The sequence below is a fragment of the Mus musculus genome, chromosome 5, assembly GCF_000001635.26.
Source record: "Mus musculus strain C57BL/6J chromosome 5, GRCm38.p6 C57BL/6J".
NCBI lineage: Eukaryota > Metazoa > Chordata > Mammalia > Rodentia > Muridae > Mus > Mus musculus.
This window is the reverse complement of record NC_000071.6, coordinates 114,746,583-114,759,551: the sequence shown is the minus strand read 5'-3', so window position 1 is coordinate 114,759,551 and position 12,969 is coordinate 114,746,583. Positions and strand designations below refer to the sequence as shown.

General features: G+C 47.4%; 1 protein-coding gene across 23 annotated transcripts in view; it reads left to right on the top strand.

Moving 5' to 3' along the window:
* The window catches only part of Git2 (GIT ArfGAP 2), a 47,181-nt gene that overhangs the window by 15,037 nt on the left and 19,175 nt on the right, over positions 1 to 12,969 (top strand). For 7 of the 23 annotated variants that reach the window (XM_006530338.4, XM_006530337.4, XM_030254524.1 and 4 more), the window contains 6 exons: positions 6,228 to 6,273; positions 6,399 to 6,404; positions 7,222 to 7,273; positions 9,918 to 9,990; positions 10,212 to 10,309; positions 11,257 to 11,368. In XM_006530338.4, coding sequence (XP_006530401.1) covers positions 6,228 to 6,273; positions 6,399 to 6,404; positions 7,222 to 7,273; positions 9,918 to 9,990; positions 10,212 to 10,309; positions 11,257 to 11,368 — 387 coding nt within the window. The remainder of the gene's footprint in view (positions 1 to 6,227; positions 6,274 to 6,398; positions 6,405 to 7,221; positions 7,274 to 9,917; positions 9,991 to 10,211; positions 10,310 to 11,256; positions 11,369 to 12,969) is intronic. The other 16 variants (NM_019834.3, XM_030254522.1, XM_006530333.4 and 13 more) reach the window with 3 other exon arrangements.

Genomic DNA, 12,969 nt, shown 5'->3' with positions numbered 1-12,969 from the left:
GGACTGAAGAGCAATGAACATTCTTTCAAAAGAAAAAAAAAGCACATAAGACAGAATAACCTAGTAAGGATGTTAGAAATGAAAATTACAGTGGGGCAGTGGTGATATACAGCTTTAATTATGGAGGCAGAGGCAGACCCTGAGTTCGAGGCCAACCTGGTCTATGACAGCCAGAGCTACATAGAGACCATATGTCGAAAAACCAAAATATAAAATAAATTACAGTACTTAAAATATTAACTCTAGATTAATAGGTTTAATAGAAGGCTAGAAATATTCAAAACATAAATTGAAAATAGGCGGCTAGGAAGTGATGTAGCTCATGGTAGAGTGGTTAGCTGGCATGTGGAAGGCCCAGTCCCCAGCACAAGAGAAAGAGCCAGTGGCAGCCTGCCTCCGGGCCTGTGGGGAAGCACTAGAAGAATGAGGCAGGCACGCTGCAGGGATAAAGGACTTGCTCTGCAAGCCTAAGACCTGTGCTTGTTCCAGCATCCATATAAGAAACCAGGTGAGCCGGGCATGGTGGCGCATGCCTTTAATCCCAGCACTTGGGAGGCAGAGGCAGGCGGATTTCTGAGTTCGAGGCCAGCCTGGTCTACAAAGTGAGTTCCAGGACAGCCAGGGCTACACAGAGAAACCCTGTCTCGAAAAACAAAAAACAAACAAACAAAAAAAACCAGGTGGGACACATGCCTGTAAGTTCCACCACTGGGAAAGCAGAGACACTGGGATCACTGGGGCTTGCTGGCCAGTGAGTCTCACCAGTCAACCAGTCCCAGGTAAGAGGCCCTGTCTCAGAAAGCAGTGTTGGTATATATATCTGGGTTAAACAGCAATTAATGATAAAAAGAGGCTATGAATTTGAAAGAGCAAGGAGGGATGTCTGAGGGCTTGCCAGGGAGAAAGAAATGAAAAATGATGTAATTATAATCTCAAAATTAATTTTTTTAAAGCAGTGGAAGTGAGTTTCCTACCTTTAGATCTCAGCACTTGGAAGCAGAGGCAGAAGGGCAGAGGGTAGAGGGACTGGAGAGCTGGCTCAGCAGTGAAGGGCACTGGATGCCTGTGTAGAAGATCTAGGGTTGGTTTTCCTCTCCCACACGGTGGCTCACAACCATCTGTAACTCAAGTTCTAGGAGATTCGAAGCCCTCTTCTGCCTTCCGCAGCCACCAACTACAATTGGTGCTTGCATGTATGTGCAGGCAAAACATAGATGTGCACATAATAGAATGCATACTTTATGAAAATAAGAGTAACGGTAGAAAGGGGACTCGTTCTGATGCGGAATCTGAAGCACCTGGTGCTTCTCAGAAGTCACTGAGAGGAAAAGGAAATTAAATGGAATTTAATTTAAATTAAAAGAATGATAAGAAAAAAAAGAAAAGAGTTGCTGGCCCAGGGCTCCATATCCAGCAAAGCCTTTTTAGCATGAAGACAAATTAAACACATTGCTAAATGAGGAAAATGATAAGACTTCATTGCTCTAGCAGCAGAAGTAGAGAAGGTTCCTCAGGTCAGCGTGGGCCTGAGGACAGCGCAGAAGGATGGAAGAGCATCCCAGCAAGAAGTGCATGGAAGCAGAGCAGCCCGGGCTGCAGGCGTGTGGCCGCTGACAGCAGAGGCTCTCGTGTGGGTGCACAGAAGACTCAGTGTGCAGGGCAGTGCAGAGGAAGGGGAAAGAGTGGGCAGAGCAGGACAGTGACCTTTCTAAGTAGTCAAGGTATGCGTAGTTCCTGTAACCCATAGCCATTGAAAGACAGAGACAACAATGTGAGATCAAAAAACCTAGAGATAAAAACGAAACAAAACGCATTGTGAAGCAGTACTTAAATAATCGAAAGCTCTTTATTGAAAATATTCAAAAACAGAACAAAAAGGAAAAAGCCTGACACTTAAACAGAAAATAGTAAAATGTCATAAATCCAAACACATAAATCCAAAACTGTGTTTGCAGTAACTGTTAATGTCTAAAGAGACATTTAAAGCAGTGGTGTCGTTACAGAGCAAAAGCTGCGCTGTACAGTATGCGCAAGTCTATACCACGACAAGGTCAGCACCAAACGATGTCCATGCAGACATCGAGGCTAGCATGGCTGTGATGGCATCAGGATGTGGCTGTGGCTGCACCACCCTGAATGAAGCAGATGTGACCTGCCTGGGTCAGAGCAGACCTCAGCAAAGACAGAGAGGGTGGAGAGACAGTGACAAAGCGCCTGCATAGGCACTGGCAGCACTCCAGGTCACATACCCCGGTGTCCACAGACCCAAAGGCGAGCCTCCAAGGAGGCGGCAGGCAGAGACACCTGCCACCCTGAGTTCCAGCCTCAGGTCCCACCTGGTGGAAGGGGAGGACTGACTCTTGATGTCTTCCACCCTGCACGTGCATGCCTTGACGCACATGCGTCCACATGCATCCGCATGCACAAAGTACATGAACCCTGCCTGGGGAGCTGAAAGGAAGGTGAGAATGCAGTACTTAAACGCAGACTCCACACACGGCTCTGTAAGTTCACCTTCAGCAAGGTGAGCCATGTTCTGAATGATAAACCTTAGCAACTCCAAAGAATTTAAACTTCCTCAAAGTTTATTCTCTGACTAATAAAACTAAGCTAGAAATTTATGAAAATCAAAATTTTCAATCACCTAGAAGCTTAGCAACACATTTTTAAGTCATCCATGGGTCTCAAAAGAAAATCTCAAGGGAAATTAGTGTCATACATATTATGTATCTGGGGCTGGATAGTTGTTTTGAAAGGATAGCATGTGGTAGCCCAAGCTAGCCTCAGACTTACCACAGTCCTTCCTCAGTCTTCCAAGTGCTGGAATTACATGTGTGTATTACCATGCCTGGATCAAAGGTATTTTCAACTAAATGAAAATGAAAATACAGTATCAAAAGCTGCAGTATTAACTAGGCCTGGTGGTACATACCATCAATCCCATCACTTGGGATGCCTGTGAATTCAGAGCCAGTCTAGTGCACATAGTGTGTGCCAGGCCAACCAGGGATACATAGTGAGACCGTCTCAGAAACAGAAAGGGGATGGGGGAAACTTTATGGAGTTTATTTAACACAGTCTTTTGCAGGAAGTTTATAGCATTAAATACTTGGATATGAAAAAAGTATAACTCTCAAATCAATCTTCAGTAGAAACAATGCGAAGATAATAATACAACCATGTTTAAAGATGTATTTATTTCATGTATGAGTGCTCTTTCTGTACGTACACCCACATGCCAGAAAAGGGCATCAGATCCCATTACAGATGGTTGTGAGCCACCATTTGGTTGCTAGAAATTGAACTCAGGACCTCTGGAAGAGCAACTAGTGCTCTTAACCACTGAGTCATCTTTCCAGCCCCATATATGAGTTTATATGTATATTCCTTTGCATACTTAAACACACTTCCTCCCCAGCCCTGTAAAATTGTATTTTTCAAGAATTTCAATTTGTACCTCAACACATCCCATTAATGAAAATGTCAGGTTCAAGAAATAGGAAGAAGGGCTAGAGAGATGGCTCAGCAGTTAAGAGCACTGACTGCTCTTCCAGAGGACCTGGGTTCAATTCTCAGCAACCACATGGCAGATTACAGCTGTGTGTAACTCCAGTTCCAGGAGACAGACACCCTCACACAGACATGCATGCAGACAGAACACCAATGCTCATGAAATAAAAATGAATAAATTAAAAAAAATAGGAAGAGGGGCTGGAGAGATGGCTTAGCACCAGCATCCACATGGCAGCCAGTTTCTGAGGAGTATGCCTGCTTTTCTGCCCTCTGTGGGGGCATCAGGCACATAAGAGTGCACAGATGTGTACAAGCAAAAGACAACAAAATAAATCTCTTCAGGAGAGAGAATAAGAACAGAGAGAGTGCTGTGGTTTTGTGTAAGTGGGTTAGTGGGGTACCAAACCCAGCAAGAGGGAAGAGGAAAGGTGGGTATGGGGGGGTTCCCCATACACAGAAAAGTCCTCAGCGAACAGTAAATCCAGCAATATGTAAAATGGAGAAATGCGCCATAACCAGTGGAACACAACTAACTGAAGTCAGTCACTGTGACTGGGGCGAAGGCGCGGGCGTCAGAGACCTGCTGCTCTCACAGAGGACCCAGGTTCAGTTCCCAGCACCCACAAGTTGGCTCACAGCCATCTGTAATTCCAGTTTCAGGGGATGTGGCACCATCTTGGGCACCAGGTACATATGTGGTCCGCATACATACAGGCAAACACTCATATACATAAACTTTTTAAAAATTTTTAAAAGAAAATCAGTTAATGTAGTTCAGGGCATTAGTGAACTAAAAGGCAGCATACTCAGATAATAATTTCAAGAAGATAATTACAAACGCTAAAGCTATAAACTAAGGAGGGGCTGTGATCTTGGAATAAGTTCTTAGATACGTGTTGTTAGATTAATTCTGTTTCTGTTTCTGTGAGCAGCTCACTCGCCTATACCCTGCTGACTTCAGACTCATGCTGCCCTCTTTGCCCCACCCGCAAGTCCTGGATTAGAGGTGTGCAGCATCACCCCAGCTTCAGAACCCCAAGCTCCTGCTCTAAAGAACTGACCAGGTTGGAAAGAGAAGTAGGGAGGAAGTATTTGCCTTTAATCTCAGCACTTGGGAGGCAGAGCCAGGAGGACCAGGACAGCCAGAGCTACACAGAGAAACCTGTCTAAACAGGATGGTGTGTGGGGTCTGAGGAGCTGGCTTGGTAGTCCAGAGCATTTGCTGCTCTCGGAGAGGACCTGGATTCTGTTCCCAGCACCCACATGCTGGCTCAGGACTGCTTACAACTCCAGTTCCTAGAGAGCCGTTGCCCTTAGGCCTCTGTGGGCACAAAGCACACATGTGGTGTGCAGACATACATGCAGGGAAAACCGGCATATACATAAACAAATTTTAAGAAGAAGAAATGAAACAGGATCTCATGCAACCTAGGCTGGTCTCTAAAGTTGCTGTGATTGTAGATGACCTTGACCTTAGATCATCCACCTAAGGGCTAGGGTTATTGGTATGCAATACCATGCCTGTGCGTGTGTTTACACTCGAAGTAGCATAGCATACTCAAGTCAATTCTCTCCATTTTCTTGAGCTTGAATCTTGTCTCTGCACTGTACTCCAGCCTAGCTGACCCATGACAGGCAGTCTCCTGTCTCCACTTCCCATCTCCCCGAGGGAGTGCTGGGATGCAGGTGTTTGCCACCGCAGCTGACTTTAGCAGCCGGAGGGTTTGCCTATTGAGCCGTCTCCAGGCTCTGGTACATTTCCTCTGCCCTAGAGTTCAAGACCATCTCAAAAAAAAAAAAAAGCAAAACCTGAACCTGAAGATGGTAATAAATAGCAACAAAACAGACAAACAGGCAAGTAACAATAACACCCGGGCACACATCCTTCCTTCAGAAACACACATTAAAAGCACACACACTGTAATGCTGCCCAGAACCAGGAGTATAGCTTGGGAGAGGCATGGAACAACTGAGTCTCACACTGTTGTACACAGAACACTGGGGGCGGTGGGCAGGGCTGCTTTTAGTGTTTGTGTCAGGAGACAAGGTCTTCCTTTGTAGCTCAGTCCCTCTACCCGAGCTTCCCCAGTGCAGTGAACTCTGCGCTCTGCTTGCTGTTCAGAATATAGAACAGCAGAGGTGCTGAAGAAATGGCAGCTTCCTACCAAGTAAGATGCATGCGCGCGCTCACAAACACACACACACACACCACACACACACACACACACACACACACACACACACACACACACGGACCCTGCGCTCCTACTCTCAGGCATTGCCTCGGAGGGTAAACCGATTACACACAGAAACCCGAAAAGGTGCTTGGAGTGGTTTTGTCATTGGGATGGACATCCGTATTCTGAAAGCTAGGGAAGGACACAGAACTCAGCAGATGGCCAGGCCGGGTCCCTCCAGAGCCGCACACAGAGCAGGCCTGCTCAGCCCTGGCTGCCTTCCTCTCCCAGGCTCAGGGCAGCTCTGCCATCTGCCACCAGGAGCTGACAGTGACAGAGCTTGGACTGAGCTCCTCAGCAGTTTTTACTGAGCGATGCCTGGAACAGGGCGGGTTTCAGGGAACTCGCAGCCAATCTCGAGACTTTTCTGTTGTCCCACGTGGCACATGTTTATGGAAAATGGCTAATGGGAAAACTTAAACTGGAAAAAAATGGTGATTTCAAGGTTGATGTGAGCATATCTGGTTTCTGTTTCAGATCATAAAAGCGGACAGCACTTTCTAATTCCTCAGAGGGCAGACAGGTAAGGACCAGTTTGGTTTATGTGCCCACTATCGCCTTGGTCTACAGTATTCAAGTGCATTGTATGTTGTGTTTAACAGAGCTCATACATTTTTCTCTTTTATGGCTACTCACTTTGGAAATAAGACGGCTGTAAGTAAATTACCGTGTGAAACTTAACTTGGAAAGAGCCCAGAGCTCAGTTGCACTGATGCAGAGTCGTAGCCAGGGATACCTCCACTGTTTGTCCAGTTGTCCTGCTGTTTTGTGTTTATAGGTTATAGTCACAGGTGTTTCTGTGTCAGGAGACAGTCTGCTTTGCCTTTGACAGGCCCTGGTGCATTTCACATTAATCTGTGGGCTATCAGCATGTCACGGCTGCTCAGCATGGGTTACAGGCTGGATGAATTTGTACATTTTGAGAAATGAATGTTCTTTTTCCTTCTCTACTCAAAATGTTTAAAAACATAAAAGCCACCCTTAGTTCATGAGCTGAGCTAAAAAGTCCTTAGCCGTGTCCCCAGCCTGTAAGGTGCAAGGACTGTCACCACCCCACCCACCCCCACCCCCACCCACCCCCAACCCCCCATTCACTGCTGTTGTAGCTGTGAGCTTGTCTTTCTGCCTTTTCTGTTTCCTCTCCGTTTTGTCTTGACTTTTGTTTTCCTTTGTGCCATGGGGGGAATGCAGTGGCTCACGCGTTGGACACAGGCTTTCCTACTGAGCCACACCCCGAGGCCTAGAGAGGAACTGAAGAACGGTAGCTTCCACCACCCTGCGGTGGGGCAGTTTGCTCTTACCTGACTATTGGGTCTCTAAGAGTCCTGACCAAAGTGTCTAAGTCTTCAATGACTGCGGCTACAGAATCGTTCCATAAGCAGGGCTATCTCCTCCCTCGGGTGTCTTAGTCTTCTAGTGAGGTCACGGCAGCTTCTGTGCACTTGCTTAATGGTTTTGTGCTTTTTCTTAGCAGCCTGGATTTGTCTGAGTTGGCAAAAGCTGCGAAGAAGAAACTTCAATCTGTGAGTATCTCTTCCCTAGGAACCCCAGTATGGAACCCTTGTTGGTCCCTGTTGTCAGTCAGAGTTACCTATTGCATCATAGTAGCTAAATTAGACACATGCTGTCTGGTCTGAATGCAGTAACCAAGACCAAAAGCACTTTAGTATATCCAGGCGGCTGACTACTTCAAACAACCCGTGATCTTTTCTGTTAAAAATGCAGCCCTTGCCTGTGATGGTAGAGAACCAAAGTTGTGGGTGTGTCTTGGGGTCCTGGGGTGTGTGGGGCACCCCTTCTTGGCATTTGTTACGTTACTCACATGGGATACCGAGGACTAATAGTAGCTGCTGGTAGGGCAGTGAGTCTAGACATCCGTCCACTGCAGTGCTGTGACTCCTGCCCATCAATCATATGCCGTTCCTAGAGCTTGGTAAATTTATGCTGCGGAGAGCTTGTGGCCTGGACCCATTGTGTGTGCTCAGGGTTTACCCAGCCCTGCAGGTCACAAGATCACTTTACTCTTTGTCTTCCCGGCAAGAGGCCCTTTGTCTGTCTTTCCCATGATGCCTCACCAGGTGCTTTCTGCTCACCTTGTGAGATTTCACTCCTTACCTGTTCTCAGTGGTCCCTGCATCAGAACCAAGAGCCTTGACTTCTCTCTGTGACCTTTAAAGACCCTTAGGCACCAGCTTACTTCCCCTCTGGTTAGGTGTACGTGCATTGTTGGAGCAGCTCTGTGAATCAGCTCTCTTGAGGGCAAAAGCCACTGCCTTGGAGCCCTGCTTCAGGACGTGTGCCTGCATGTTTGCCTTGTCTGGTTCTGGCTCCTCTTAGACTTAGAACTTGGTGCTTCCATGTGTGAGCAAAGCCCGGTTTCCTGCCCTGTGGTTTCCCTCCTTCCCTTTCACAGAGATTTTTAGAGCCTCATACGATATCACTATCACATAAAGTGGACTTATCCTTCCTAGTACTTAATTATACTGTGAAATAAATGTTTTATGCAATTTGTTTGGTGTCTCTGTGTTCTGTATCTATAGTTGTGTGTTTGAGTGTATTATGCCTTTCTTAAGGAAGCCACCTAGTAGATAAATAAGATGTCACGCTTTCGAGGCAGCGCAAGAGTGTGTGCTTTCCTTGTCCTTACTGTAGTTTGTAAGCAAACTTGTACCTGGCATCAGACTCCTCCTTGCTCTGTCTGTTGGCTGGGCTGGATACCACATGAAGCCTGAGGTTATGGGGTGGGCATTAAATACATACCTTGGGTATAGTTTCCTATGCCCTTAAGACCTTGGGCTGTCTGTGTGTCAGGCTTGCCCAGCTCACGGCAGCCCCCAAAGCACAGCCTTCCAAGAGGAGCGCTGGGAAGGGGACACTGTCGGGCATCCCTGTTGGGCATCCCGGCCCTCCTCCGGGTAGGTGTTGCTCTTAGCAGCGCAGGGCAGCACTCAAACCCCCACTCCACCCTTTTCCATCCTTCTCTTTCTTCCTCCTTCCCTTCCTGAGTCTGTCTCATACTCTCTCCTTCCTCCCTAGTGAAAAACTGAGAGAAATATAACAGAAAAAAAAAAAAAAACAATGTATTCTTGGGTTATGAAAATGTCTGTTCCTCGATGTCCTTGTCTGTAAAGTAAGACAGTAGTGAACTCTGTCCTGTCCTCGCTGCTGGCTTTGGATGGTGTCCTTAGCACTGTGTCTAAGATGCCACTGGCCCTGAGCAGTTCTGCCATGTGGCCACGAGTGACAACAAAACAGCTTTCAATCCAAACCCCTGCAGGGTCCTCAGTGAGCGCCTTCTGTGGGGTTTATTTTGAATGATCAGTTAATCCGAGGGCACTAGGGAACTTAAAGAAAGATGGGACCATCCTCAGTCACCTCGCTCTCTGCCAGCGCATGCTCAGCGCTTGGCATATCCCCTCAGCCTTTATTTCCTACGCATACCATTTTTTTCTTTCTCGAAACTGTAGTAGCAGAATTTCATACTCTGCTTTTTTACACGGGGCACGAGGCAGTCAGTAAAGACACAGGATGCAAAGCAATAAAGAGGCCATAGTCCTCGAGTTGCAGGATGACAGAGGAGCCAGACCCCAAGGCTGGGGCTTCAGCCTGCCTCCGTGGGGAGACCTGGATAGTCCTCCAGTTCCTGGCTGCTGTATGAAAGTTTGGTCTGTGGGGCTGTGCTATGAACTGCACCCCAAGCGGCACTGGGGTGGGGTGGCGGCCACGCTGTGCTTTGCTTGATAGGAAGCCTCTCTGCGACGCGTGTTGTTACACAGTGGCACCCTTCCCCACCCCAGCAGTGCAGCCATCCAATCCATAGCCTTGCACAACCTGGGCAGACATCCTGACGCTGAGCCCCGTCGCCATCCCCTTCCTGTTGTAGAGCAGACATAAGTTCTCCGGACAGCAGACTTCTGGGGTGCTGGCTGACACAGGGAGCAGGGGGGACTTGTGTATGAGAGGGTTTGTAACAAGTTACTCTTGCCTTCTTTGTGACAGTAGCCTGTGTGTCAAAGAGCAGGGCCTGAGAAATGCTGTTCTAGAGCTGGCTTTGAGTAGGAACACCCCCACCCCCACCCCACCCGCCCGGAGATGAAGGGTGAGGCCGGCACAGGCATGCTCCCATGTTAACTGCTGTCCCTGTGTCCCTGATGTGTTTATTTTCAGCTGAGTAATCATTTGTTTGAAGAACTTGCCATGGATGTGTACGACGAAGTTGACAGGCGAGAGACTGACGCAGGTGACGTAGCATGCGGCCTACCTACTCCCGGTGGGCGGCGGCCAGCTGCTGGCCTGGGTTTCTTCTTGTCCAGATGCCCCTGTCCTCATAGCCCATGTGCAGAGACGTGCTTTCGCGCGCGTTGGCTTCCAAGTGGGCTTCCCCGGGTCTCCCGCCCGGTGCATGAGCCGTGCCACCGCGGGGGTGCTGAGATTCTCTCTCGGCTCCTTTCTTCCGGCTAGTCTGGCTTGCCACGCAGAACCACAGTACCTTGGTAACCGAGACGACCGTCGTCCCTTTCCTTCCGGTCAACCCTGAGTACTCCTCCACACGAAACCAGGCAAGTGGCTCTGTATGAAGAGTTACTAATAGTATTATTTGGGGAGTGACTGATGGCATGATATTTGGTGTCCTTGTGGACATACACGGAAACAGACGGTGTGAGAATTGGTAAGAGAAGTACAAACGACACACAAACGTGAGGAGAAAGGATAAAAGATCGTAAAGGAGACTCCAAGTTGTCGGGGAGCATGGGGGTCCCATGCCACTGCCTAGCTTGTGGGTGGCTTGTTGGCTTCTGGTGGGGTCCTGTTGCTCAGGAAGCTGGAACAGGGGGACCTCAAGCTGGCAGCTAGCCTGGGCTACATACCAGGGCCATGACAGAGATGGTGGAGAGAACGAAATGGGGTAATTTGTTTTCCAGTTGATCCAAAGCCTCAGATGTACAAAGGAGTCCTCAGTTAAGGCTATTTCCAATAAAATCAAAGCAGACACATACATGTGGTTTCCACCCTTGTGCTGTCTATAACCACAGAACACTGAAGGGAGCCTCAGCCTCTGACAGGAGGGAGAGAAGGAGGAGAGGGGTTGGTGCTGAATAATGGCTGACTGTAAGAGCAGACCCACTTTATCCCTAAAGTCAGAGATGTCCCTCCAGATTCACTTCTCACGCACTGCAAATTAAATCACTGGTACTAGAAGTTTTCTATTCTGGTAGCTCTGAAGATCAAAGTCAGGGCCTGATCCTTGCTTGTCAATTGTCCCAGCAGTGAGCTATACAGCCAGAACCATTTTATAATTCATTACAGTAATCTCTGCTGTAGAAATGGAGATGTTAAGTCCTCTGCCACAGGAAATATTAGTGTTGACTAGAGAGTGATGGTGGCTGAGATTCCATGATTGAGCTGGGAGACCCTTGCGTCAGCTGCAGTCCTGGGCACTCGTTGTCGCCCTTCGCGCTTACATTCTTACACTGGGTAATATTTCCCATTCTCTTCTCTCCCTTAGGGCAGACAGAAATTAGCTCGGTTTAACGCCCACGAGTTTGCTACGCTGGTCATCGACATCCTCAGTGATGCCAAGAGGAGACAACAGGGCAGTCCTCTGTCCAGGTCAAAAGGCAAGTGTCCAGCCCAGCCCCAGCCGAGAGCACCTGGGCCTTCTGGGATGCACTGTGGAGTCCCGAGCTGGAGGTGATGGGGCAGTCATAAGAACAGCCATCCTGAGAGTCTCCTCACTAATAGACTATGACAGAGAAGTACCTGTTGGAACCCTGAAGAATAAGGCGTACCTCAAAGTTACTACGTATAATTCACATTTATTTTATATGTATTTTTTCATAATCACTTATTTTCCCCAAAAATTGGCATGTTGAAATTAACCCAAAAGCCTAACTCTTAAATTTATTAAGGACATAAAGTGAGGCGATGGAGACTCTTGATGGCAGCTGTCACTTAACTCAGAACCCCTGCCTCTGAATAAGTACTGTTTACTGCTATAATTTTAAATGTCTGTAGCGAGAAGCCTTGGGATGTCCGCTGAGCATCTATTTCAGAATGGCTCTTACAGGCCCTATCTCCAGACGTAGGGCCCGCTTCCTCCTAGCCAGCCCTTAAGTTTGTTCTTGTTTTTTTTATAGATACAGGAACTATGCCTTTTTATTTTGAGGTACTTGAACAAGATGTTTGTACCATAAAAATTAAGGTTCCTGTCAATATCACACTCCCCTAAGGCAGGAATTATTAAGTAACAGTAATTTATGTTTCTTCTTGATTGTTGAGGAATTTGGTCCTATCAATCCAGCCAGCAGTAAAGATGCTCTGAGAAGTGGCATTAAATTGGTGAGGTTGCAGTCTGGAGAGGTTTTGTATAAACTTGAAACCTCAAAATATGCCCACTCTAAAAGAGAAATAATGAGAGATTCCATATTGTGTATAATGTCAAAAACATTAGAAACAACTAAATAATAAATTCTAGAGAAACAGTCACATGATTAATGTACAGACATCTCCTGGAAATACTTCATGGTGTGGAGTAAAACAATACAGTCTTTAAAGGTTTGCTATAGTCTCTGTTTTGTAAGGTGTGTGTATTAATATAAGTAACTGTACAGGGAAAGGTGCCTTCCCCAGATGAATATGCACATGTGGTTGCTCCTCGACAGCAGATTTGATGCTTGTCTGGATGTCTGGCTGAGGCTGAGGCTGGTACCCTCCTGCAGGTTTCAGTTTCATACCCTGTCACTGGCCTCGCGTAGACTGCTCAGTGCCATGTTTGCCTGTGTTCTCATACTTTTTGTTGGTGATTTCACTGCTCTAACAAAGGCTCTGAGCACAATGGGAAGATGTTGAACAGTGTGCCTGCATGCAAGAGGGCTAAGGAGAGGTTCGTGGGAAGCTGTGTGTGCACAGTGAGCATCTTCCTGGTGTGAATGGAGTGGCCTCAGACTGTGGTCATGAATCCACGGTATGTGTCACACAGGGTGTCCTTAAACAGAAGCGTGTGTGGACTGGCTCATGATAAGGCTGTGACTGGCGGCTCTCAGGAACTGTAGTCCTTTGTCTCAGTGAGTGACAAGCTTTTAGCCTGTATTCACTGAGGACAAGCCTGTATGTGTGCATATATGCTTAGAACAGTAACTAGAAGAAGCAGGCCAGCGTGTCTCAGCCTGGGTGATCGCCACTGTCCCTCACGAGTGGTTACAGCCTCTGTATTCAGTCT